The sequence below is a fragment of the Neophocaena asiaeorientalis genome, unplaced genomic scaffold (assembly GCF_003031525.2).
Source record: "Neophocaena asiaeorientalis asiaeorientalis breed wild unplaced genomic scaffold, Neophocaena_asiaeorientalis_V1.1 scaffold1186, whole genome shotgun sequence".
Taxonomy (NCBI): Eukaryota; Metazoa; Chordata; class Mammalia; order Artiodactyla; family Phocoenidae; genus Neophocaena; species Neophocaena asiaeorientalis.
This window is the reverse complement of record NW_020173974.1, coordinates 154,482-176,088: the sequence shown is the minus strand read 5'-3', so window position 1 is coordinate 176,088 and position 21,607 is coordinate 154,482. Positions and strand designations below refer to the sequence as shown.

At 55.7% G+C, this 21,607-nt stretch overlaps 1 protein-coding gene across 1 annotated transcript in view; it reads left to right on the top strand.

Moving 5' to 3' along the window:
• The window catches only part of LOC112404998 (myosin-7), a 22,293-nt gene extending 2,866 nt beyond the window's left edge, over positions 1-19,427 (top strand). Inside the window, exons 6-39 of the mRNA XM_024753218.1 lie at positions 495-620; positions 703-795; positions 899-962; positions 1,380-1,478; positions 1,712-1,815; positions 2,480-2,618; positions 2,725-2,843; positions 2,952-3,101; positions 3,380-3,550; positions 4,141-4,450; positions 4,721-4,788; positions 5,120-5,207; positions 5,840-5,957; positions 6,103-6,226; positions 6,509-6,645; positions 6,893-7,148; positions 7,777-8,019; positions 8,169-8,345; positions 9,183-9,328; positions 10,669-10,759; positions 11,450-11,839; positions 12,071-12,197; positions 12,356-12,474; positions 13,252-13,448; positions 13,993-14,176; positions 14,350-14,515; positions 14,640-14,764; positions 15,330-15,638; positions 15,880-16,083; positions 16,964-17,089; positions 17,300-17,575; positions 18,472-18,567; positions 18,689-18,823; positions 19,385-19,427. Of these exons, the coding sequence (XP_024608986.1) occupies positions 495-620; positions 703-795; positions 899-962; positions 1,380-1,478; positions 1,712-1,815; positions 2,480-2,618; positions 2,725-2,843; positions 2,952-3,101; positions 3,380-3,550; positions 4,141-4,450; positions 4,721-4,788; positions 5,120-5,207; positions 5,840-5,957; positions 6,103-6,226; positions 6,509-6,645; positions 6,893-7,148; positions 7,777-8,019; positions 8,169-8,345; positions 9,183-9,328; positions 10,669-10,759; positions 11,450-11,839; positions 12,071-12,197; positions 12,356-12,474; positions 13,252-13,448; positions 13,993-14,176; positions 14,350-14,515; positions 14,640-14,764; positions 15,330-15,638; positions 15,880-16,083; positions 16,964-17,089; positions 17,300-17,575; positions 18,472-18,567; positions 18,689-18,823; positions 19,385-19,402 (5,295 nt within the window). The 3' untranslated portion in view covers positions 19,403-19,427. The remainder of the gene's footprint in view (positions 1-494; positions 621-702; positions 796-898; positions 963-1,379; positions 1,479-1,711; positions 1,816-2,479; positions 2,619-2,724; positions 2,844-2,951; positions 3,102-3,379; positions 3,551-4,140; positions 4,451-4,720; positions 4,789-5,119; positions 5,208-5,839; positions 5,958-6,102; positions 6,227-6,508; positions 6,646-6,892; positions 7,149-7,776; positions 8,020-8,168; positions 8,346-9,182; positions 9,329-10,668; positions 10,760-11,449; positions 11,840-12,070; positions 12,198-12,355; positions 12,475-13,251; positions 13,449-13,992; positions 14,177-14,349; positions 14,516-14,639; positions 14,765-15,329; positions 15,639-15,879; positions 16,084-16,963; positions 17,090-17,299; positions 17,576-18,471; positions 18,568-18,688; positions 18,824-19,384) is intronic.
• Positions 19,428-21,607: the final 2,180 nt, after the last annotated feature.

Below are 21,607 nucleotides of genomic sequence, written 5' to 3'. Positions count from 1 at the left end.
CTCTGATTTCTTCTCTGGCCTTCACCCTGACCTCTCCTTGCTCTCCCCCTTCCTTTCTGCTTCCCATCCCTCTCTTATTTTTTCCTCTCCCATCTCCTTCACTCACGCCCCTCCAGCTCATCACTCATTTATCCATAATCCCAGTAACACCACATCTTCTTCACCTCTTCATTTTCTTTCATCGTTCCCTTCGCAGACCTTCCCCATTCTTCCAGCCCCACCCATTCTTTTCCAAAACAGCCCAGGCCCATCTCCTCTGATTGACCTTGCCCAGCTAAGACCAGGTTCCACCTGCCCAAATCCACACCTTCTTTCAGCATCCTTCCTGGTTGCTACCCTTGACCATATGTACGTCAGAGTACAGCTGTGTGTTTGAGATGCATATTACCTGGTGGCTTCCTGCTCCAGGGCTCCCCCTGCCAAGTAAAACTAGGCAATCTCTCCTGACTTTAGGCTTGTTGGTCTCAAACAATGTTTGTTCACTGCCTAATAAGCCCAACTGTCCCAACAGCGGAGAATCCGGGGCAGGGAAGACGGTCAACACCAAGAGGGTCATCCAGTACTTTGCTGTCATTGCCGCCATCGGCGATCGCAGCAAGAAGGAGCAGACCTCAGGCAAGGTAGGCCTACTGTCCTCCAGGGGCCTGCACTGCAAAAGGGAGGAGAAGGCCTCTCACCCGCCACCCTTCTGGACCTCTGCAGGGCACCCTGGAGGACCAGATCATCCAGGCCAACCCCGCCCTGGAGGCCTTTGGCAACGCCAAGACCGTCAGGAATGACAACTCCTCCCGCTTTGTGAGTGGTCCCTGACATTGGACTTGGGATTTGGGCTGGTCAAGGGATGGTGTCAAGTATGAGCCTTCCCTCAACTCATCACCACTCTTCTCCACCTCTCCAGGGGAAATTCATTCGAATCCATTTTGGGGCCACCGGAAAGTTGGCGTCTGCAGACATAGAGACCTGTGAGTGCCATGGATCTGCTAGGGCTCAACCTGAGCTCACCCTCGTTCTAACCATCTCTGTTTCAACCTCCCTCTTTGTCTTTCTCTAGGGCCCTGCCCCTCAGGCTCTCTCCCTCTCTCCATCTCTGTGTCTCTAGGTCTATATATGCGTCTCCTTCTGAGACTTCCTCTGGTCTCTCTCCATCACTGTCTCTGCACATCTGTGTGTCTTTCTCTGGGACTTTTCTTGGAGATCATTTCTCTCCTTCTGGGACTCCATCTCCATCTCTGTGTGTCTGTGTATGCGTCTCTCTCCCTCTCTTGTCTCCCTCTCCCTCTGTCCTTTTCTCACTACATTTATCATTCCTTTATCTCTACTTCCTTACACTTAAATCCCGACCTTTTCTTCCTCTCTTTCTTCTCCCCTACTATTCACAGACCTTCTGGAAAAATCCAGAGTTATTTTCCAGCTGAAAGCAGAGAGAGATTATCACATTTTCTACCAAATCCTGTCTAACAAAAAGCCTGAGCTGCTGGGTGAGTCACAGCTACCAACCGAGACCAACTATCTCCATGGCAACCTGGTCACCTCGGCTTGTGGCCGCTTGTTGACAGGCCCTGGGTTTATGGCACTGCTGGATTCAGTTCTGCGGGATGTAGGACCCTGTTAAGCCCTGTTCATGTGCTTTTCTGTGGGTCATGTGGCAGATAGCCCCAGGGAGGGCCAGGGGTTTGCACTCACATTCTAACCATGTCTTTCTCCCCCACAGACATGCTGCTGATCACCAACAACCCCTATGACTATGCATTTATCTCCCAAGGAGAGACTACTGTGGACTCTATTGACGATGCAGAGGAGCTTATGGCCACCGATGTAAGTGCGTGAGGACCCAGCTGAGAGGCGAGGGGATCGGCGGTCAGGGGTAAATGGGGCCAGTTCACTGGCCCACGAATAGAGCTAAGACACTGGCTGTCTGTTGTTCAAAGTGGTATGGCCCTCCCTGAGGACCAGAAATGTGCCCTATGACCAGGATGTGCCGGGGTACGGGTGTGGTTAAGACAGGGCAGGCCAGTACTTGGTGTTTTCAATCAAAGCAGAGAGGGTTGAAAGCCATGGGACAGAGAAGCAGACAAGCCAAGAAACAAGGCATTACCAAGGGAAACGGGGTAGTGGTGGTCATGCAGATGCCGTGGGCCTGGGGCAGGCTGTTAGGTAAAGAACAGGTATAGACACATATGAAAGGTCCAGGCAGGGAAGCAAGGGTAGGGCCTAGAAGAGGGGTAACAGTAGGAAACATGAGTGGGCGACCCACAGCACCTCCAGCGAACAGCCTGACCACTGATGCTGGGGCTGAGGCAGTCCACACCCCACCCGGCTCTTGTACCTCCCATCTTAGTTTTGGAGTTCCCCACTGGGGATGGGAGTCTCAGAACTCACAGGGATTCGGGAGACAAGATCTCTCTCCAGTTAAAGAGGGGTCTCACTTACCTGCCACACTCCCATTTCTGGCTTCCACCAATACGGGGCCTGCCTACAGAGTGCCTTTGATGTGCTGGGCTTCACATCAGAGGAGAAGAGCTCCATATACAAGCTGACGGGAGCCATCATGCACTTTGGAAACATGAAGTTCAAACTCAAGCAGCGAGAGGAGCAGGCTGAGCCAGATGGCACCGAAGGTGGGAGTCAGGGATGTGGGGAGCAGCTGCGGAGCCACTGAAGCCTACATCTGCAGAGGAGTCATCTCATCCTTTACCAGCTTCGCTACCTGCTCTTTCCTTCCAGAGGCCGACAAGTCCGCCTACCTCATGGGGCTGAACTCAGCCGACCTGCTCAAGGGGCTGTGCCACCCTCGGGTGAAGGTGGGCAACGAGTACGTCACCAAGGGGCAGAATGTCCAGCAGGTGGGTCACCTTCAGAAGTTAAATGGGGGGCTAGCATGGTGCAGTGGGAGCTCTGCCACTCACTCGTTCCTACCACTCTCTCATCGGGGCCTCTCCTCCACCTTCCAGGTGGAGTACGCCAGAGGGGCGCTGGCCAAGGCCGTGTACGAGAAGATGTTCAACTGGATGGTGACACGGATCAACGCCACCCTGGAGACCAAGCAGCCGCGCCAGTACTTCATAGGCGTCCTGGACATCGCCGGCTTCGAGATCTTCGATGTGAGTGGGGAGCCCCGGGGCCGGGAGAACAGTAACTCCCTGGTTCGCACAGGCAGCCGCCGCTGGCCGAGCCGGCTGCAGGCCAGGCGCGGGGACGGCGGTGTGCTCTGGTGGAGACGGTCATGTGTCTTCAGGGCGCCCTCCCTCCCCGCCCTGACAGGGGAGGGGAGGGGCCAGCTGCACCCCTTGCCGGGCTGGACGCGGCCCTGGGCGTACCGCATGGGCCACGGACAGCTGCCCGCCTGACCCGCTCCCCTCCCCCACCCCCCGCTCTGTAGTTCAACAGCTTTGAGCAGCTCTGCATCAACTTCACCAACGAAAAGCTGCAGCAGCTCTTCAACCACCACATGTTCGTGCTGGAGCAGGGGGAATACAAGAAGGAGGGCATCGAGTGGGAGTTCATCGACTTCGGCATGGACCTGCAGGCCTGCATCGACCTCATCGAGAAGGTGCCGCTTCGGCCCCTCCACCTGAACTCTCCACTCACACCCCACATGCATGAATGGCCCAGAAAAGTGGCAGACCCCTCTCCCTTCTGGGAGATCCAGACAGCAGAAGAAGCCCGAGCCCTAGTTCCCAGAACCTTGCAGGAGAGGGTGGTGCCTGGGAGAGCTGAGTTTCCAGAGGCTTGAGAGTGGACACACGGAGGACGGGCACCTCAAGGATGGCCTCCCACACCAGTGTGCTTGCGGCCCTGGTTTACCCATCAAGGAGCAGGAAGTTTGAGGGTGGCACAGGGGAGCATAAGAGAACACCTATTTTCAACCCCATCATCTCAGGGATCTGGGCGATGGAATGGTGTGTAAAGCACCTGTAGCATCCACATACCCAGACTTTCACAAAGGTCCCTCCGAAATCAAACAAAGTCCCACCTTGGGAAGGCTTGAACAGGTGTCAGTCAATAGATAACTGTACTCAGAGCTGACACTGATACCTAATACCCAAAGGAGCATCTCCATTTGCAAATACTGACCCTAGAGCAGGGTCCATCTCCATCTGCTTAAAGCAGGCTCAGTGATACTCTCCCCTCCACCCTCAGCCCATGGGCATCATGTCCATCCTGGAGGAGGAGTGCATGTTCCCCAAGGCCACTGACATGACCTTCAAGGCCAAGCTGTACGACAACCACCTGGGCAAGTCCAACAACTTCCAGAAGCCACGTAATATCAAGGGGAAGCCGGAAGCCCACTTCTCCCTGATCCACTATGCCGGCACGGTGGACTACAACATCATAGGCTGGCTACAGAAAAACAAAGACCCCCTCAACGAGACGGTGGTGGAGTTGTACAAGAAATCCTCGCTCAAGATACTCAGCACCCTGTTTGCCAACTATGCTGGGTTTGACACACGTGAGTGGAGACTGGGACCCAGGGGACTGGGAGAAGGACTTCTGCCGTGGTTCTGAGGCAGGTCACGTGCTACACCCCACCACTTCCATGTCAGGCTGGGCCCCAAGCTTTACAGGTTCAGTGAGATAGAATTGGGTGGAGAAGCTGAGGCACCCACAATGAAGACCCTGGCCTGCAGGCTAAATGTGAAGAGAGGTTGTGATTCCTCACCCCCTGTCCAGACTTCCCACGTGCACACTCGTCCCGTTTTCTCGACTCTCCTTCCCACAGCTATGGAAAAGGGCAAAGGCAAGGCCAAGAAAGGCTCATCTTTTCAGACCGTGTCAGCTCTGCACAGGGTGAGCGTGTGGCCCAGCACCACCCCAGCCCCGCTTGCCCCCCGCCTGGCTCATCCCCAGCTCCTGCCCCTCAGTCTCTTCAGGCCCTTCCTGATCCTGTCCTCCCTGTCTTCTCTCCCCTTCATCTGCTGGCCTCGTCTCCCACTTTCTCATCTCACCTCGCTTCACTGTCGCTCCTGCCTCCCATCCTCTCCCTCTCCACGTCTCCGCTAGCCCTCCTTTATCCTCTAGCTCCTCGAGTTCTCTCTGTCTCTCTTTCCCTTCCTTCCTCTCCGCTCACTTCTCTTTCTTTCCCTGTCTTTACTTTTCCCTCTTGGGTTTTGGGCCACAGGAGAATCTGAACAAGCTGATGGCCAACTTGCGCTCCACACACCCCCACTTCGTGCGGTGCATCATCCCCAATGAGACAAAGTCTCCAGGTAAAGCCCAAGAAGTCGGGCCCAGCCCAAGGCTGAGACGCGTTGCCCCGGGGTCAGGGCCTTCTAGGTCACCTCCTGAGCTCCCACCATGGAGCTTTCCAAATCACGCTCTTCTCATCCCATTGCCCATGGAGTCTCACACACTACCTCCCACCTCGGCCACAGTGCTGCCTTACATTTGGAATGTGTAGCTCAGAGTAATATGCAAGGCACTCTGATGGACATTACCTCATTAGTGCCTTACAACCGCTGGTGACACGTGTAAGGATTGTTTATCCCTTTCTGAATGAATCATAAGGAAATGGAGGAGTTCAGGTGCCTGGGTTCAAGGCCTGGCTCTCTTCTGATCAGTTCAGTGACCTCGGTCAAGTCCCTTAACCTGTCCGGGCTTATTTTATTCTCTAAAAAATGGGCTATATTTGCCTTGGCTATCACCTATGATAATAGGCATAAACCATATAAAATAAGGACTGTGAAAGCCTTTCGGTTACTCTCAAAATATGGCTAGGAAAAAATACTGACTTGCTAAGGTCATAGGCTAGTACGTGGCAGAGCCAGGATCAGAACCCAGAACCCTTGGCTGTTAGTCCCGTGCTCTCTCAACACACTCCTCCCTCTCCCTCCTGCCACAGGGGTGATGGACAACCCCCTGGTCATGCACCAGCTGCGCTGCAATGGCGTGCTGGAGGGCATCCGCATCTGCAGGAAGGGCTTCCCCAACCGCATCCTCTACGGGGACTTCCGGCAGAGGTGGGCACCACGGCCCCCCAGGGCTCAGGGAACACGGGGAGCGTGGGCAGCCTCGGGTGGGAGGGGAGTCTTCAGGTGGCCTCAGATTCTCTGGGCAGAGCAGATCAGTGCAGAACGTGGGTAACTACGGGCAACTCCCTCCCAGGTACCGCATACTGAACCCGGCAGCCATCCCCGAGGGCCAGTTCATTGACAGCAGGAAAGGGTCAGAGAAGCTGCTGGGCTCCCTGGACATTGACCACAACCAGTACAAGTTCGGCCACACCAAGGTGAGGAAAGGGAAGAAACAAACTGATTACAGGAAGACCTGTCTTGTCCTTTGACTCCTCACCTCATGGCTCCTTTCCTTTTACCAACCATCTCAGGAACATTACTGAACCACGTGCTAGCCCTCCCCATGGACCAGACAGCACTGCTCCCCCATGCCAGCTCCAACTGCCATTGACCTCCTTCCTCCAGTTCTTTCCTGCACTGTTAGCCTCTCTAAGATAAGCACCCCCTCTTTTCCATCCTGCCTGTCCTAGTCATGTCCACACACACCTTCTCCACAGGTGTTCTTCAAGGCGGGGCTGCTGGGGCTGCTGGAGGAGATGCGGGACGAGAGGCTGAGCCGTATCATCACCCGCATCCAGGCTCAGTCCCGGGGTGTGCTCTCCAGAATGGAGTTCAAGAAACTGTTGGAACGCAGGTGAGAGATCTCAAAAGGAGGTTCTCAGGTCTCTAAGGCCCAGGTTGGTTCAGGGCAGTATAAGGAGAAAGAGCACACCAGGTCTTCAAATGACAAAGGGGGCACGACACACATACAGACACAGGGTAGGCCTTGCTGTCGGAGTGTGGGATGGATGGAGGACAGGGCCATGACCCAGGAGCCAAGGCCTCAGGACGGGGAGGAGGGAGGAAGCTCTCTCACCAACCTTCTTGCTGTGCCCCCGCAGAGACTCCCTGCTGGTAATCCAGTGGAACATTCGGGCCTTCATGGGGGTCAAGAACTGGCCCTGGATGAAGCTCTACTTCAAGATCAAACCGCTGCTGAAGAGTGCAGAGACAGAGAAGGAAATAGCCCTCATGAAGGAGGAGTTTGGGCGCCTCAAAGAGGCTCTGGAGAAGTCGGAGGCTCGACGCAAGGAGCTGGAGGAGAAGATGGTGTCCCTGCTGCAGGAGAAGAACGACCTGCAGCTCCAAGTGCAGACGGTGAGGCTCCCGGGCCTCTGCTGGCTCTTCTGCCCTACACCTGCCCACATCCCCCACACACCCTGCACTTCCCCACCCAGGGGCTCACCATCTTGTGCCCTCGTAGGCAGAGGATTCTGGAATCAATACTTCCAAAGACCTCCAAAGAGGTCTCTCGAGGGAAAGAAAGGGAAAGGGAGAAAGAACTAACTTAAAAACATGGGCTTTCCACCAGGGTTCAACCTGGATCCACAGCTTAATAATTTTGCAACCTTGGGCAAACAATGCATTATCTTTGAGTCTCAATGTCCTCATCTCTAGATGGGAAATAAAGCCACCCATCTCACTAGGTTGTAAATATGTAAAGTGCTGGCATCAACAAACACAGTTCCCTCCCGTTGATGGAAGAACCAGAGGAAGAGGGCCAGATAAAGAGACTTCTGGTTCCCTTCCTCTCGGCTCTCATCCCCCAGTGCTCCCGTCACATTGCCCTAAAACTCTTCCTCTCCCCACCCTTCTGAGGTTCTTCTCAGCTGGGGAGATCCTAGAGCTCCCCTCCTATAGTGAGGGTGGAGCCTGTCCCTCCATGCACTTGCCAGGGCAAGGACCCCACCCACCAAACAGCCTCCCCTCTGTACCTTGCCCTCAGGAACAAGACAACCTGGCTGATGCGGAAGAGCGCTGCGACCAGCTGATCAAGAACAAGATCCAGCTGGAGGCCAAGGTGAAGGAGATGACCGAGAGGCTGGAGGACGAGGAGGAGATGAACGCCGAGCTCACGGCCAAGAAGCGCAAGCTGGAAGATGAGTGCTCTGAGCTCAAGAGGGACATTGATGACCTGGAGCTGACGCTGGCCAAGGTGGAGAAGGAGAAGCACGCCACAGAGAACAAGGTGAGGGCAGCTCCCTCTGGCTCCAGCCCAAGTCTCCTCGGGATTCCGAGACCTGAGTGCGGCCCCGGTCCTTGGCATTGGAGGTCTCCACAGATGTCTCCAGGTTGGTGACCTTTGACCCTAAAGGGGATGGGGTTCTTGGTCAACAGGTGAAGAACCTGACAGAGGAGATGGCTGGGCTGGACGAGATCATTGCCAAGCTGACCAAGGAGAAGAAAGCTCTGCAAGAGGCCCACCAACAGGCCCTGGATGACCTTCAGGCTGAGGAGGACAAGGTCAACACCCTGACCAAGGCCAAGGTCAAGCTGGAACAGCATGTGGACGATGTAAGTAGATTGTCACAAGGGCCTAGATATACCATGTCCATCTGTGTTTGTGTGTGTGTGTGTGTGTGTGTGTGTGTGTGTGTGTGTGTGTTTGGGGGGGTGGGGCTGGACAGTGCTCCCTCTCCTGACATGTTTCTAGAAGGGAGCTGGGGAATAGAAAAGGGGAGGGGTGATCAATTCTGATTTATATATCTTATCTTGCTGATGTGATCCACAGTACAGATGGGCTTCCTTATTTCACTTGATGTTCAAGCCTATATGTCTCTCCCTTCAACCACAGGATTTAGAGGGTTAACTTGTAAGAACATGAAACATTTTCTTGGGAATTTTGTGAAGCTCCTCAAGGATGATCTTTGGACTTCTAATATTTTAGCCAGGATCTGATCCTTAGTGATCATTGTTCCCACAGGTAGTCCTTTGAGCATATCTCTACTGAATCACTCTTTATCACTCTGTGTTATCATTACTGAAGTATTCGTCCCAGCCATAGACTGGAAGCTGCCTTTAGGTGGGAACTTGGATTTATTCAATTTTGTGTCTATAGTGCCTAATATGGGGCCTGGTATCCAGTAGGTGCTTATAGGATGCAGAATGAATGAACGTAGCTTTGGGATTTCATCCCACAGTCATTCATTCAATCATTTTTCAAATAGTTACTGAGCATCCCTCCATGCTAGGTGCTCTCACAGTCCCCTGGCAACAACCGGCCCATTCTGGGGAAGCTTTCCCAAGTCTTGACACCTCTCAGGATTCCTCAACCACAGAGGGACTAAGCTCCCAAATCACCAAATAAGGATGCTTGGCCTAACAGGGCACATTGGTCCTTTTCTCCATCAGCTGGAGGGATCCCTGGAGCAGGAGAAGAAGGTGCGTATGGACCTGGAACGAGCCAAGCGGAAGCTTGAGGGAGACCTGAAGCTGACCCAGGAGAGCATCATGGATCTGGAGAACGACAAGCAGCAGCTGGATGAGCGGCTAAAAAAGTAGCGTGTTCCCCGCCCCATCACCCTTCCTCCTCCCCCGCCCAGCAGACTGTTCCGCCCATGGCAATATTAGCTGAGCCAGGACATCCAACCTCAGAGGCAACAGCCTCATGCAGCCTCCATAAGTAGGTGCAAAACTGTGGGCAAAGCCTCCAGGAAGAGGGCTCTCCTCCCCCAGACACGCACATCAGGGCCCGGCAGGCCTCTTTGGCAAAAGTCTAACCCGGATCCCTCAAGCCCTCTCTTCCTGCTGGGCACTCAAAAGGGATGGAAAACACAGCTCACCCCCTTTATACACAAGTCTCTTTGGAGACCAGGTGCTTAACACAGAGGAAAGCTCCACACAAAAGCCTCTCAGGTAAATCCTTTCAGGTCCTTCACAGAGAGCCCAGAGGACCACAGAGAAACGGCTCAGCCACCACGTGTGAGCAGTGCACGGTCTGGCTACTTCTTTGTTCAGTGATCTTGTGGTTCCAATTCTTATTGCAAGATCTTCAAAAATGTGTAGATCCACTTTTCACACCTGGCCAACAGTGAGTCTGTGGGGCATTTTTGGATGATCAAAGATCTTATGGTGCTTTAGGGTCAGGACTATGAAAGGCTGTGAAACTCATCCTGGTCTACAGTCTCACCAGGAAATCTTCACACTTCCCCAGGCACAGTACTTGCTGAATGAATGAATAAATATATGATCCCAGTGATCCTCAAACCACCTTTTAAGAATGGTACTTGGGGCTTCCCTGGTGGCGCAGTGGTTGGGGGTCCGTCTGCCGATGCAGGGGACGCGGGTTCGTGCCCCGGTCCGGGAAGATCCCACGTGCCGCGGAGCGGCTGGGCCCGTGAGCCGTGGCCGCTGAGCCTGCGCGTCCGGAGCCTGTGCTCCGCAACGGGAGAGGCCACAGCAGTGAGAGGCCCGCGTACTGCAAAAAAAAAAAAAAAAAGAATGGTACTTGAACCCCACTTACCAAAGAGGAAAGGAAGGCTCAGAAATGTTACCAAGTTGCCCAAAGTAACAGTGATAGAATTAAAGACCATCAGAGCTAAAAGGGGCCTTTGAGTCGACCTAGTCCAACGCCTTCATTTTACAGACCAAAGAAGGGAGCATCTCGGAGCCCAGGTCCTGTCACTCCACCTACAGTGCTCTTCCTGTTATATTTCCTATTGAACTTCAATCCTTCAGCAGGTGTTACACTTTCAGGGACCTTACAACAGCCCTGGAAGCTGGGTTTTTTTTGATGAAATTTTGCTCCTCGTTTGTTTCATTACCATCTCCAACCACTGGCAGGCCCTCCTGGAGCCCAAGCAGCCTCCCTTGCCTCACCCTCCCTCCTTCCCCGCAGGAAGGACTTTGAGCTGAACGCCCTCAATGCGAAGATTGAGGATGAGCAGGCCCTGGGCAGCCAGCTGCAGAAGAAGCTCAAAGAGCTTCAGGTAAGGTCCCTGGGCTGGTCCTCAGCCCCCCAACCCTCCTCCAGGCCGTTCTCTCCCAGCATCACAGGCACTGGCTCTGTGTCTGTGAAGGGAGGTGCTGGGCTGTCACAGTTCCCCTGTGGAGCACCTCGAGGAGGGCTGGCTGATCCAAGGATGACATAGGAAGAGATCTTGAAACACTCACAGGTCTGGGGACAGAAATCCCAGCTGTGGTTCAGCTGGTGACTGTGGGTAGTCCACTGCCAGTCTCTGGGTCTATATGTCCTCCCTTGTTCCCTGTGGCTTTTAAGGTCCCTTCAGCCCTGATGGTCTGTGACTTCAGTTCTTACCTCTAGAGTGAACGCTGTGTTGGGTCTTTAGTTGTCTGGTCAGACGAACCTGGCTCTCTCATTCCAACTTCTATTATTTTTGCCACAAAACTGCTTAAACTATCCCTGGAACACATGTCTCTTTGTCCTTCTTCAAGAGCAAGCTTCAACCACTTTCCTTCCAATAAAGACAATGTACAATGTTCTGGCCCAAACTCAGCTGTCCAAACCATCTCACCCAAATCCTGTTATTTCTACCTGTCCACTGGTGGAACTAAGCTGCCTGCTGTTCCAGACAGGCCAGGAGCCTTCTAGAGCCTTGGGGAGGGGGCTCTGATGGAGGGGTCAGGTGGTGGGTCTGAGCCCCCTATACCCTGCCCAGGCGCGCATCGAGGAGCTGGAGGAAGAGCTGGAGGCCGAGCGCACTGCCCGGGCCAAGGTGGAGAAGCTGCGCTCAGACCTGTCCCGGGAGCTGGAGGAGATCAGTGAGCGGCTGGAGGAGGCTGGCGGGGCCACGTCCGTGCAGATCGAGATGAACAAGAAGCGCGAGGCTGAGTTTCAGAAGATGAGGCGGGACCTGGAGGAGGCCACGCTGCAGCACGAGGCCACGGCGGCCGCCCTGCGCAAGAAGCACGCCGACAGCGTGGCCGAGCTGGGCGAGCAGATCGACAACCTGCAGCGCGTGAAGCAGAAGCTGGAGAAGGAGAAGAGCGAGTTCAAGCTGGAGCTGGACGACGTCACCTCCAACATGGAGCAGATCATCAAGGCCAAGGTGGGCCTCTGCTCTCCTCTCCCCTCCTCCAATTCCCTCCACCTGCCTCCACTTTCTGTCTGTGCCTCCTCTCTCTTCTTTGATGGTTCAGCTTCCTGCTTCCCTTCTTCGACCCAGTTCTTGGACCCTTCTGTTCCTCCATGCCTTTCTCTTCCCTTCTCCTTTAATTGCATCACTCACACCCCTTCAGCACCCCCTACATAGATCGTATGACTCCCCTTCCTGTCTCAGGCTAACCTGGAGAAGATGTGCCGGACCCTGGAGGACCAGATGAATGAGCACCGAAGCAAGGCCGAGGAGACCCAGCGTTCTGTCAACGACCTCACCAGCCAGCGGGCGAAGCTGCAGACCGAGAATGGTGAGCCCCATCCTAGTCTCCCAACTTCCTGAGCCACCCCAGGCTTGGGTGCACACACATATCTCTCCAGAGAATGGGACCCGAGGGTTAGGGGAGGGGTTGGGGGAGAGAGGATTGACTGACCTTTGAGAGTTGAGCGTGCCTCGGTGCCTCTCCAGGTGAGCTGTCCCGGCAATTGGATGAGAAGGAGGCGCTGATCTCCCAGCTGACCCGGGGCAAGCTCACCTATACCCAGCAGCTGGAGGACCTCAAGAGGCAGCTGGAGGAGGAGGTTAAGGTGAGGCCTGGACTCAGGGCACTTGGTCCAGCATACTGGCTGGCCTCGCATCCACATCACTTCCTTTCCTAAGAATGAGGCTTGCCATCTACCCAGTATTTTCCCATTTTCCAAAAGGGATAATAGCCCAGACTCTACCACGCGCCTCCTTAATCTATTCCCCATGCGGAGGCCCTCTGTCTTTCTGCTGCTGTCTCCGGAGGGCATGAAGTAAGGGTGCCCAGGTCGGGGGGAAGCGAGGTGAGGAAATAAACTAGGGAGGTGTGATGGCCTTCACTGGGTATAGGTATGGGATGCAGAAACTGTACAAGTGGTCCTGGGATTAGCAGAGCAAGCTGAACACTGCAGAAAGAAACTCCACTGGTTCCTGAAATTCTTAGCACTCCGCTGGGCTCATGAAAAAAGGGAAACGACTATGACTTTTAAAAAAGGCCAGGTCTCAAACCCTAACCTGCCTCTTAGAGCTTGGTGACCTTGGGGAAATCAACTAACCTCTGTGAGCCTCCGTCTCCTTCCCTGTAAAACAGGGGTGAGGATGATAATGCCTGCTGCAGTGAGGAGCACAGGGGGGACGGGCAGGAAGCATTTTGTAAATAGTGCAGTGCTGTACGGACTTTCTTTGCTTATACTACTTAGTAAACCATTCCAGGTCCACTAGGGATTTAGAGATAGGTGAGGCCACGCAAGGATGCTGAAATTTAGGGTGAGGAGATGGGCAGGAACTGGAGTTACATCACAGGGAAAGCTGAGCCCGCCTCCCGGTGCCACCCCTCCCAGGCAAAGAATGCCCTGGCCCACGCGCTGCAGTCAGCCCGGCACGACTGTGACCTACTGCGGGAGCAATACGAGGAGGAGACGGAGGCCAAGGCCGAGCTGCAGCGCGTCCTGTCCAAGGCCAACTCGGAGGTGGCCCAGTGGAGGACCAAGTATGAGACGGACGCCATCCAGAGGACCGAGGAGCTGGAGGAGGCCAAGTGAGTCCCGGGCGGACCGCCTCTGGCTGAGGCCCCTGTGAGGGTAGGATGCGGCCCAGCCCACTCCTTAGTGGGTCCGGCACAGGGGATGGATGCTTAGCTGTGTTTTGACCACACAGAAGACCCTGCCCCGGCCCCACCTCCTTCTCCTCTCAGGGAAGCTTTTTGCTCGCGTTATGTTTCTCATCCGAATATAAGACGAACAAAAGGTTTGTCTGAGGGCAGAGTGCTCCCACCTGGGGCAGGGTGCCATGGCAGGGGAGATGGGGGCGCTCAGAGCCCATGTGTCCTCCGTGTCTGCGGCCTAGAGCCTAGGGATGCCTCGCAAAGGGCCCTCTGGGTGCTGTGGGTCTTCACACCTCCCAGAACCTCTGCCTGCCCCGTTCTCAGCCCCTGGGCATGTCCTCAGGTTTCTCCAACAACGCTTCTGAGTTTTCAAAGACTGTTTTCTACAAGCCTCACAATGTGTACCCTTGTCCAAATCCACACCCTCCATCCTCCCCACCCTCTCCCACCACTACCCCCCTTCCCCCAACCCGGGCAGGAAGAAGCTGGCCCAGAGGCTGCAGGACGCCGAGGAGGCCGTCGAGGCCGTCAACGCCAAGTGCTCCTCGCTGGAGAAGACCAAGCACCGGCTGCAGAATGAGATCGAAGACCTGATGGTGGACGTGGAGCGCTCCAACGCGGCCGCCGCGGCCCTGGACAAGAAGCAGAGGAACTTCGACAAGGTGGGCCCAGGCTGGGGGCTCGTAGCCAGGGGCCAGAGCAGGCGGGCAGGCGGGAGTCAGGAACGTCCTCCCAGGAGGCAGAGGCTGGGAGGAGGCTGAGCCCAGGAGAGGGGCCTGGGCGCCTCTGGACGTGGGGCTGGGGCTGCCCGGTGAGCCGCGTCCCGTCCCCGCAGATCCTGGCCGAGTGGAAGCAGAAGTACGAGGAGTCGCAGTCGGAGCTGGAGTCCTCACAGAAGGAGGCGCGCTCCCTCAGCACCGAGCTCTTCAAGCTCAAGAACGCCTACGAGGAGTCCCTGGAGCACCTGGAGACCTTCAAACGGGAGAACAAGAACCTGCAGGGTGCGGGCCGGGGGCAGGGGCGGGGCAGGGAGGGTCCGCACATGGCGCCACCCAGCGGCTCCTAGAGGCGTGCCCCCCGTTGGAGCCTGGCTGCCCGCAGCTGAGCGGCCCGCCCCTCCCACAGAGGAGATCTCCGACCTGACTGAGCAGCTGGGCTCCAGTGGAAAGACCATCCACGAGCTGGAGAAGGTCCGCAAGCAGCTGGAGGCCGAGAAGCTGGAGCTGCAGTCGGCCCTGGAGGAGGCCGAGGTGCGCGCACAGGGGTAGGGGGTGCGCAGGGGGTGGGAGAAGAAGCTGATCTCTAGGCTATGGTCCCTGTTCTCATCTCCCTTTGTTTTTGTTCACTGCTTCATTCTCAGAGCCTAGAACAGTGCCTGGCACATAGTAGGCACTCAACAAATATTGTGGAATGAATGAATGAACCGGGCCACTCAGTTCCCTTCACATAAACATTTTACCTATTACATCTTAGACAAGATTTCCTGTTTCACTCCCCCACCCCGCCTTCCATCTCTGCCTCCCTCTTTGGGTTTTTACATTTTGTGCCTGCTTGCCTCGGTTTCCTTGGCAACACCACTCTCTTCATTTTCCTCTTTGTCTTCATAGCTTGCTCTCCTCTGTGAGAGCCTGAATCACCTTCTCTTAGGACTTTTTTTTTCTTTCAAATTCTCTTTTCTTCTTCCTCCTTCTGCTTCTTTGACTGAACCACTTATACCACTCTTGAACTCACTTTGTATCCACGATTCATGGACAGACCCCTGCCCCCACCCTGTGCCCTGACTTCCTCGGACCCTCTCTCCCCACCCCCCTCCAGGCCTCTCTGGAGCACGAGGAGGGCAAGATCCTGCGGGCCCAGCTGGAGTTCAACCAGATCAAGGCAGAGATGGAGCGGAAGCTGGCAGAGAAGGACGAGGAGATGGAGCAGGCGAAGCGCAACCACCTGCGGGTGGTGGACTCCCTGCAGACCTCCCTGGACGCGGAGACGCGCAGCCGCAACGAGGCCCTGCGGGTGAAGAAGAAGATGGAGGGCGACCTCAACGAGATGGAGATCCAGCTCAGCCACGCCAACCGCGTGGCCGCCGAGGCCCAGAAGCAAGTCAAGAGCCTCCAGAGCTTGCTGAAGGTACCTGGTGACTCTTGGAAGCAGGAAGCCACCTCACCCAGAGAGGGGCGGTGGCCGAGTTGGGGGGTGGCGTCCCATCACAGCACCAGATCCCTTCTGCCCCCGGGGCCGTCGCAGGCACCTCCCACAGGTCCCACCTGAGCCACCGCCAGGGGCTCTCCACAGCATCCAGTTCAGCTGCCGGCCTTCTGATGGGCCAGAGCCCAGCTGCCTGTCTCACGCCCACTCTCCTGATGCGCAGGACACCCAGATCCAGCTGGATGACGCGGTCCGTGCCAACGATGACCTGAAGGAGAACATCGCCATCGTGGAGCGGCGCAACAACCTGCTGCAGGCCGAGCTGGAGGAGCTGCGGGTCGTGGTGGAGCAGACGGAGCGGTCCCGGAAGCTGGCCGAGCAGGAGCTGATCGAGACCAGCGAGCGGGTGCAGCTGCTGCACTCCCAGGTGAGAGGCCAGGAGAACAGAGCCAGGACACCTAGCAATGCTCTGAATCAGATGCCCTGAGAAAGCATACGTCCAAGCACATGGGTCATAAATTATTTCATCTCTTGGACCAGCTCGCCTCTGTTAGTCATGGCTGCGGAACCACAGCCTTGAGAAAGGGGTCTACACTTAATCCCAAAAAAAAAAAAAAAAAAAAAAGAGTGTCATGGTGGATTGGTGGTGCCTGGCAAAATCACAAATCTGGGAGTCGTGGAATGCACGCTGTTATGTGATATCCTACATCTAGAAGACAGCCAGCCTCAGCTTGCTGTATTAAAATGGGACTTTTGGAGTTGAAAGAAGCACAACTGCATCTACTTGCAAACCAAATTCTCCACAGAACACCATTTTTCTGCAATCCCATACACACTGTTTTCAGCTATACTCGGTAATGAGTTTTTATGTCCATCTCACTGCACTGCCCTGTGGAGTTTTGTTCCGTAATCTAGTACATATGGGAATGACATCACCCACGGATGTGGTCCTCTCTTCCTTACCCCACTCTTTCTATAACTATAATCGCTTCCAGGATACAGTCCCTTTAACCAAGTTTTTCCTTGGAATATTTTCATACTCCTGCACAGACATGTTACTACAGAGCTCAGGAGTAGAACTACAGACCCTTTCCTGCTTGAAGTCTTTCTTCAGAACTGAGTCCCTTTAGATATATTGTCTAGAATATATCTATTTTCATAGGAAAAGAGAAAGCAGGTGCAAAACAAGGAAAATACTAAAAACAAGACATATTTTTTAAAAATGACCAGTTCTAATTTTCTCTGGGTAAAAGTGTGGAATCAGGGAGCAAAGCAGACATTCAACAGTTTTCTTTGCCTTTATCTAGAACACCAGCCTCATCAACCAGAAGAAGAAGATGGAGGCAGACCTGTCCCAGCTTCAGGGCGAAGTGGAGGAGGCAGTGCAGGAGTGCAGGAATGCCGAGGAGAAGGCCAAGAAGGCCATCACGGACGTGAGTGACCGCTCCCCTTCTTGCCCTCCCCGAAAGACTCGAACCAGGCCTGTGGGTCCAGGCCAGGCCACTGTGCTGTAACAGCGGTGACTCTGCCACTCTGTGGGTTTGAGGGCCTCAGGGAGCAAACGGCAGGATGGGAAAGAGGTGATCCTTAATGGAAGAAGGGGCCCCGGGGTCCTGTTGTTTTACGCTCTCTGCCGTGCACAGGCCGCCATGATGGCGGAGGAGCTGAAGAAGGAGCAGGACACCAGCGCGCACCTGGAACGCATGAAGAAGAACATGGAGCAGACCATCAAGGACCTGCAGCACCGGCTGGACGAGGCCGAGCAGATCGCCCTCAAGGGCGGCAAGAAGCAGCTGCAGAAGCTGGAGGCCCGGGTGCGGGAGCTGGAGAATGAGCTGGAAGCCGAGCAGAAGCGCAACGCAGAGTCGATCAAGGGCATGAGGAAGAGTGAGCGTCGCATCAAGGAGCTCACCTACCAGGTGCGGGCACGGCGGCTGCTCTGGGGCCAGGGCCTCTGCATTATGGCATGAAGCCCGGGTGACAGCCACCCCAGAGGGATGAAGTGTTCTCTCTTAGCCTCTTACAGGTCAAGGAGTGAGAGTACAGCCCCTGGCTGCCCTGTTTCTACTCTGCCTGACCCTGTTCTACCCTGAGTGTCCCCTGGCTCAGAGGGCAGTCTCTGAGTCCCCTGGCCTTCAAGTTCCACCTCAGCATTCCCCCTCAGCCTTTCCCCTGCAGACGCCAGAGCTCGAGCTAGAGCTTACCCAGCACAGATTACCAGAAAGCAAATATGTAGCCAAACCTTAGCCTGGCGTCATCACCACCAAAAAACACCAAACCATTAAAATGAATCTCAGAACTTTTCAGTTACTCAGGGAAGTGTAGACTTTAGCTCTTATGGTGTTTTCTAGAATCAGACTGTCAATTAGATTTTCTTTCCATTCCAATCCAGAGATTCGCCATCCCTCTATGCATACCTGTCCTTAACCTAGATCAAGTCAATGTCATTTCCCAGCAGCCCAGGAAACCCCATCAGGCCTGCAGTCCCAGAGTTCCTGCCAGCACATGCTGGGTTCTAGAAACAGGGGGCTTACTCTCCATGGGCCCCCAGGACCCCCCCAGGGCCTGTGCACACACACAGTTTTGTGTGCAATTTCAGGGAGCCCATCCGCTCCCTAGACTCTTTCTTGGTACAAACCATTAAAAGTATTCATAACTTTTTTGGTAAGAAATTGTGAGGAGAACTCAAGTGTTTGGTGAGGATCCAGGAGTTGAAATGGGTCAGGATATTGTACTCAGGGTAAAGCTGATGAGTGGGGAAGGGGCTGCAGTGCTTCCCATGACTATGCCATACTCACTTCTGCCCGACCCCCAGACGGAGGAGGACAGGAAGAACCTGCTGCGGCTGCAGGACCTGGTGGACAAGCTGCAGCTGAAGGTCAAGGCCTACAAGCGCCAGGCCGAGGAGGCGGTGAGTGACCCTGACGGGGCCCAGGCCTGGAGGAGGAGACAAGGAGCCGGCCCCCAGGCTGGGAGTCTAATAATCCCTGGCTCCTCTCACCTCATCCTCCCGCCCCCCCGAACCCCCGCAGGAGGAACAGGCCAACACCAACCTGTCCAAGTTCCGCAAGGTGCAGCACGAGCTGGACGAGGCAGAGGAGCGGGCGGACATCGCCGAGTCCCAGGTCAACAAGCTGCGGGCCAAGAGCCGCGACATCGGCGCCAAGGTGGGTTTCCCGCACGGCAGCACCCAGACACACATCGGTCCCCCTCAGACAGAGCCCCTCGCCCCAGCATCCCTTCCCTTCATTCACCCCCACAGCTGAACCCCACGACCCCAGAGGCGGGGTAACTCAGTCCTCCATGATTTCTAGGGTTCTTCCCATTCTGACTACCAATGATTTTGTGAATCCCAGCCCTAGGGTGGTCAGCAAAGACCCCAACTGATAGACACCTAGTGTGTCCCAATTTCCCCCAACTGCTATATCTACTTCTCTTCCACCTAGTTTAGGCCTTCAACCTTGTAATTCCAACCTAAGATGCACCTCCCAGAGGACCCCTTGTCCTCACCCAGGAAGCATCCCTCCAGCTGACCCCAGAGCCCTGCTTTCTGGAACTTGCCCTCCACACTGACCCCTAGGACCCATCTCCCACCACCAGGGGGCCTCCCTCAGGCCACACAGTGGTCCTGCCCCCATCGGTGCCCACCTCCCTTTTGTTGCCTGTGCCCATCCCTGCCTAACACCCACCTCTCCGGAGCTAGTTTGGACTTTGTTTCCTTTCCAAAGGGCTTGAACGAGGAGTAGCTGTGCCACATCTCCTCGATCTGCCCCATCCTGGGGGTGCAACGAAGCTCCCAGTCCTGGAGCCTGGAGAGCAGCCCCTTTGGAGGAAGCAGAATAAAGCAGTTTTCCTTGAAGTGAGATCCTGCCTCTAGACTTTTCTTCGCAGTCTGCCAGCCACAGGAACACAAGGACATGGACACGGGGTGGGGGTGGGTGCTCCAGAGGAGGAGTCCAGACCCAAGAGGCCTCCCTAGGGAGCCTGTGAGGCTCTGAGCATCGTCGGTGCAGCCCTGCCAAGTGCTCCCCTTCACTTCCTCCTGCCAGCCTTCTCCCTGGCCCAGAGACCCTGGGAGTTAAAGGAGATTTAGGGAAGCCCTTAAGGCTCTCCTAGAGCAAGTGAGCCCACCTGCATGGACCTACACCCCAGATCTGATCAACACTACCCTCACCCCTGACAATACTGAAGCTGGGCTGTGGGGGGGAGGTTTGGTGTGTAAGGGTGCCCCCTGAGGCGTGACCCACTTGGGCAGGTGGGCCCCCAGCCCCGGTCCGAGGCAGGTATCTGAGGGGGCACAAGGACTTGCATCCATAGCCCACCCCCTTCCAGACACGGCCTCCATGGTCTCCAACCACCTCCCCACCATGACCAGGAGAACTGTACCCTAGCCCACCTTCCTCTCCTCCTCACCTCCTCCTGGGGCCTGGCCCTTGGTCCAAGGCACTCCATTCTTCTCCCTTGTTACTTCCCACGGTAGCTTCCATTCCCGAGACCCTCCTCGTCTGGTCTTGCTGGAAGATGGGGGTCCTTTGGCCCATTTAGAGCAGGCCATCTGGAGGGGAGGCAGGCAGAGGAGGGATTGGGGAGAGTCACGTGTGAGCAGGACCCTGGGGAAGGGAGGGGAGGGAATGGGTTGCCGCAGGGCTGGAAAATGGAGGAAGGAGCAGGCTCCCCTCCAACTAAACAAGCCTAGCTCCCCTGGAGTCGCTGCCACACCTGCACTGCTCAGGGAAGGCCTGGGACTATGGGCCACAGAGGGCAGGGGCTTGGGAGGCCCTGGCCTGAATATCCCCCATGCACCACACACAGCCATTCTGGGCTCTGAGCTCCCAATGCAGCAGCCAGGAAGAAGGGAATGCCAGTATTAGAGAACAGGAGGAGAGGGAGAGGGGAGAAGGGGAATAGGGAAGGAAAAAGGCGAGACCTGGGCTTCCGTGGTGGCGCAGTGGTTGAGAGTCCGCCTGCCGATGCAGGGGACACGGGTTCGTGCCCCGGTCCGGGAAGATCCCCCATGCCGTGGCGCAGCTGGGCCCGTGAGGCATGGCTGCTGGGCCTGCGCGTCCGGGGCCTGTGCTCCGCGGCGGGAGAGGCTGCAGCAGTGAGAGGCCCGCATACCACAAAAAAACAAACAAACAAACTAAAAAACCAAAGGCAAGACCTGAGGAGCGGGGCAGTGGAGAGAGAGGGAGAGGGCTCAAAAACCTGGAGGACGGTGACCAGGGAAACCAACAGAGAGAAAAGATAGAGGAAGTGCTGTGTCCTCCCCTGGAAAGACCAACAGCCTGTCCCACCTCTCTCCTCACATCCTCCTCCACTCTCCTCGCCTAGCACTGCTCCTCTTCCTAGGAAGGACCTGGAGAGCAATGAGGAGATAAGTGAAGGAAAGAGAGGGACACACTTGAAATGAGAGACGCAGGGGACGCCCAGAGAATCCAAGCTCCCAGAGCAGAGGAGAGAGGCTGAGGAACAGCCAGAGACTGGGCAGCAGACCGGGGGATGGGAGGCAGTTGACAGGGCTGGCAGCCGAGCCACAGAAGAGGGTGCTGAGAGAGGATGGGAGAGGAGACAGGGAGGGTGAGCCTTGGATGGAGAAGCTGGGAGAGCGAGGCGGGGCGGTACTGGGCAAAGGAGAGAATCCTGGGTCACCTTCAGATGCAAGCAAAATCAGCAAAGTGGAGAACAGGTTAGAGAGAAGCGGATGAAGACCCAGGAGCAGGGTGTGGAGGCAGAGATGGGACAGGCAGAGAGCAAGCCGACGGTGGGCTTAGAGAAGGCAGAGACTTATGGAAATGCAGGTATGTCAGACCCCGCGATGGGCAGAAACGTGGTGCCAGGGAGAAGCAGAGGCCAGGCCCAACTCTGAGACAGGGAACCAGGAAGAGGGAAAGGGAGGCAGACATACAGGGAGCCAGGCAAAACAGGGGCAACCCGGTGCCAAGGCTAGCCCT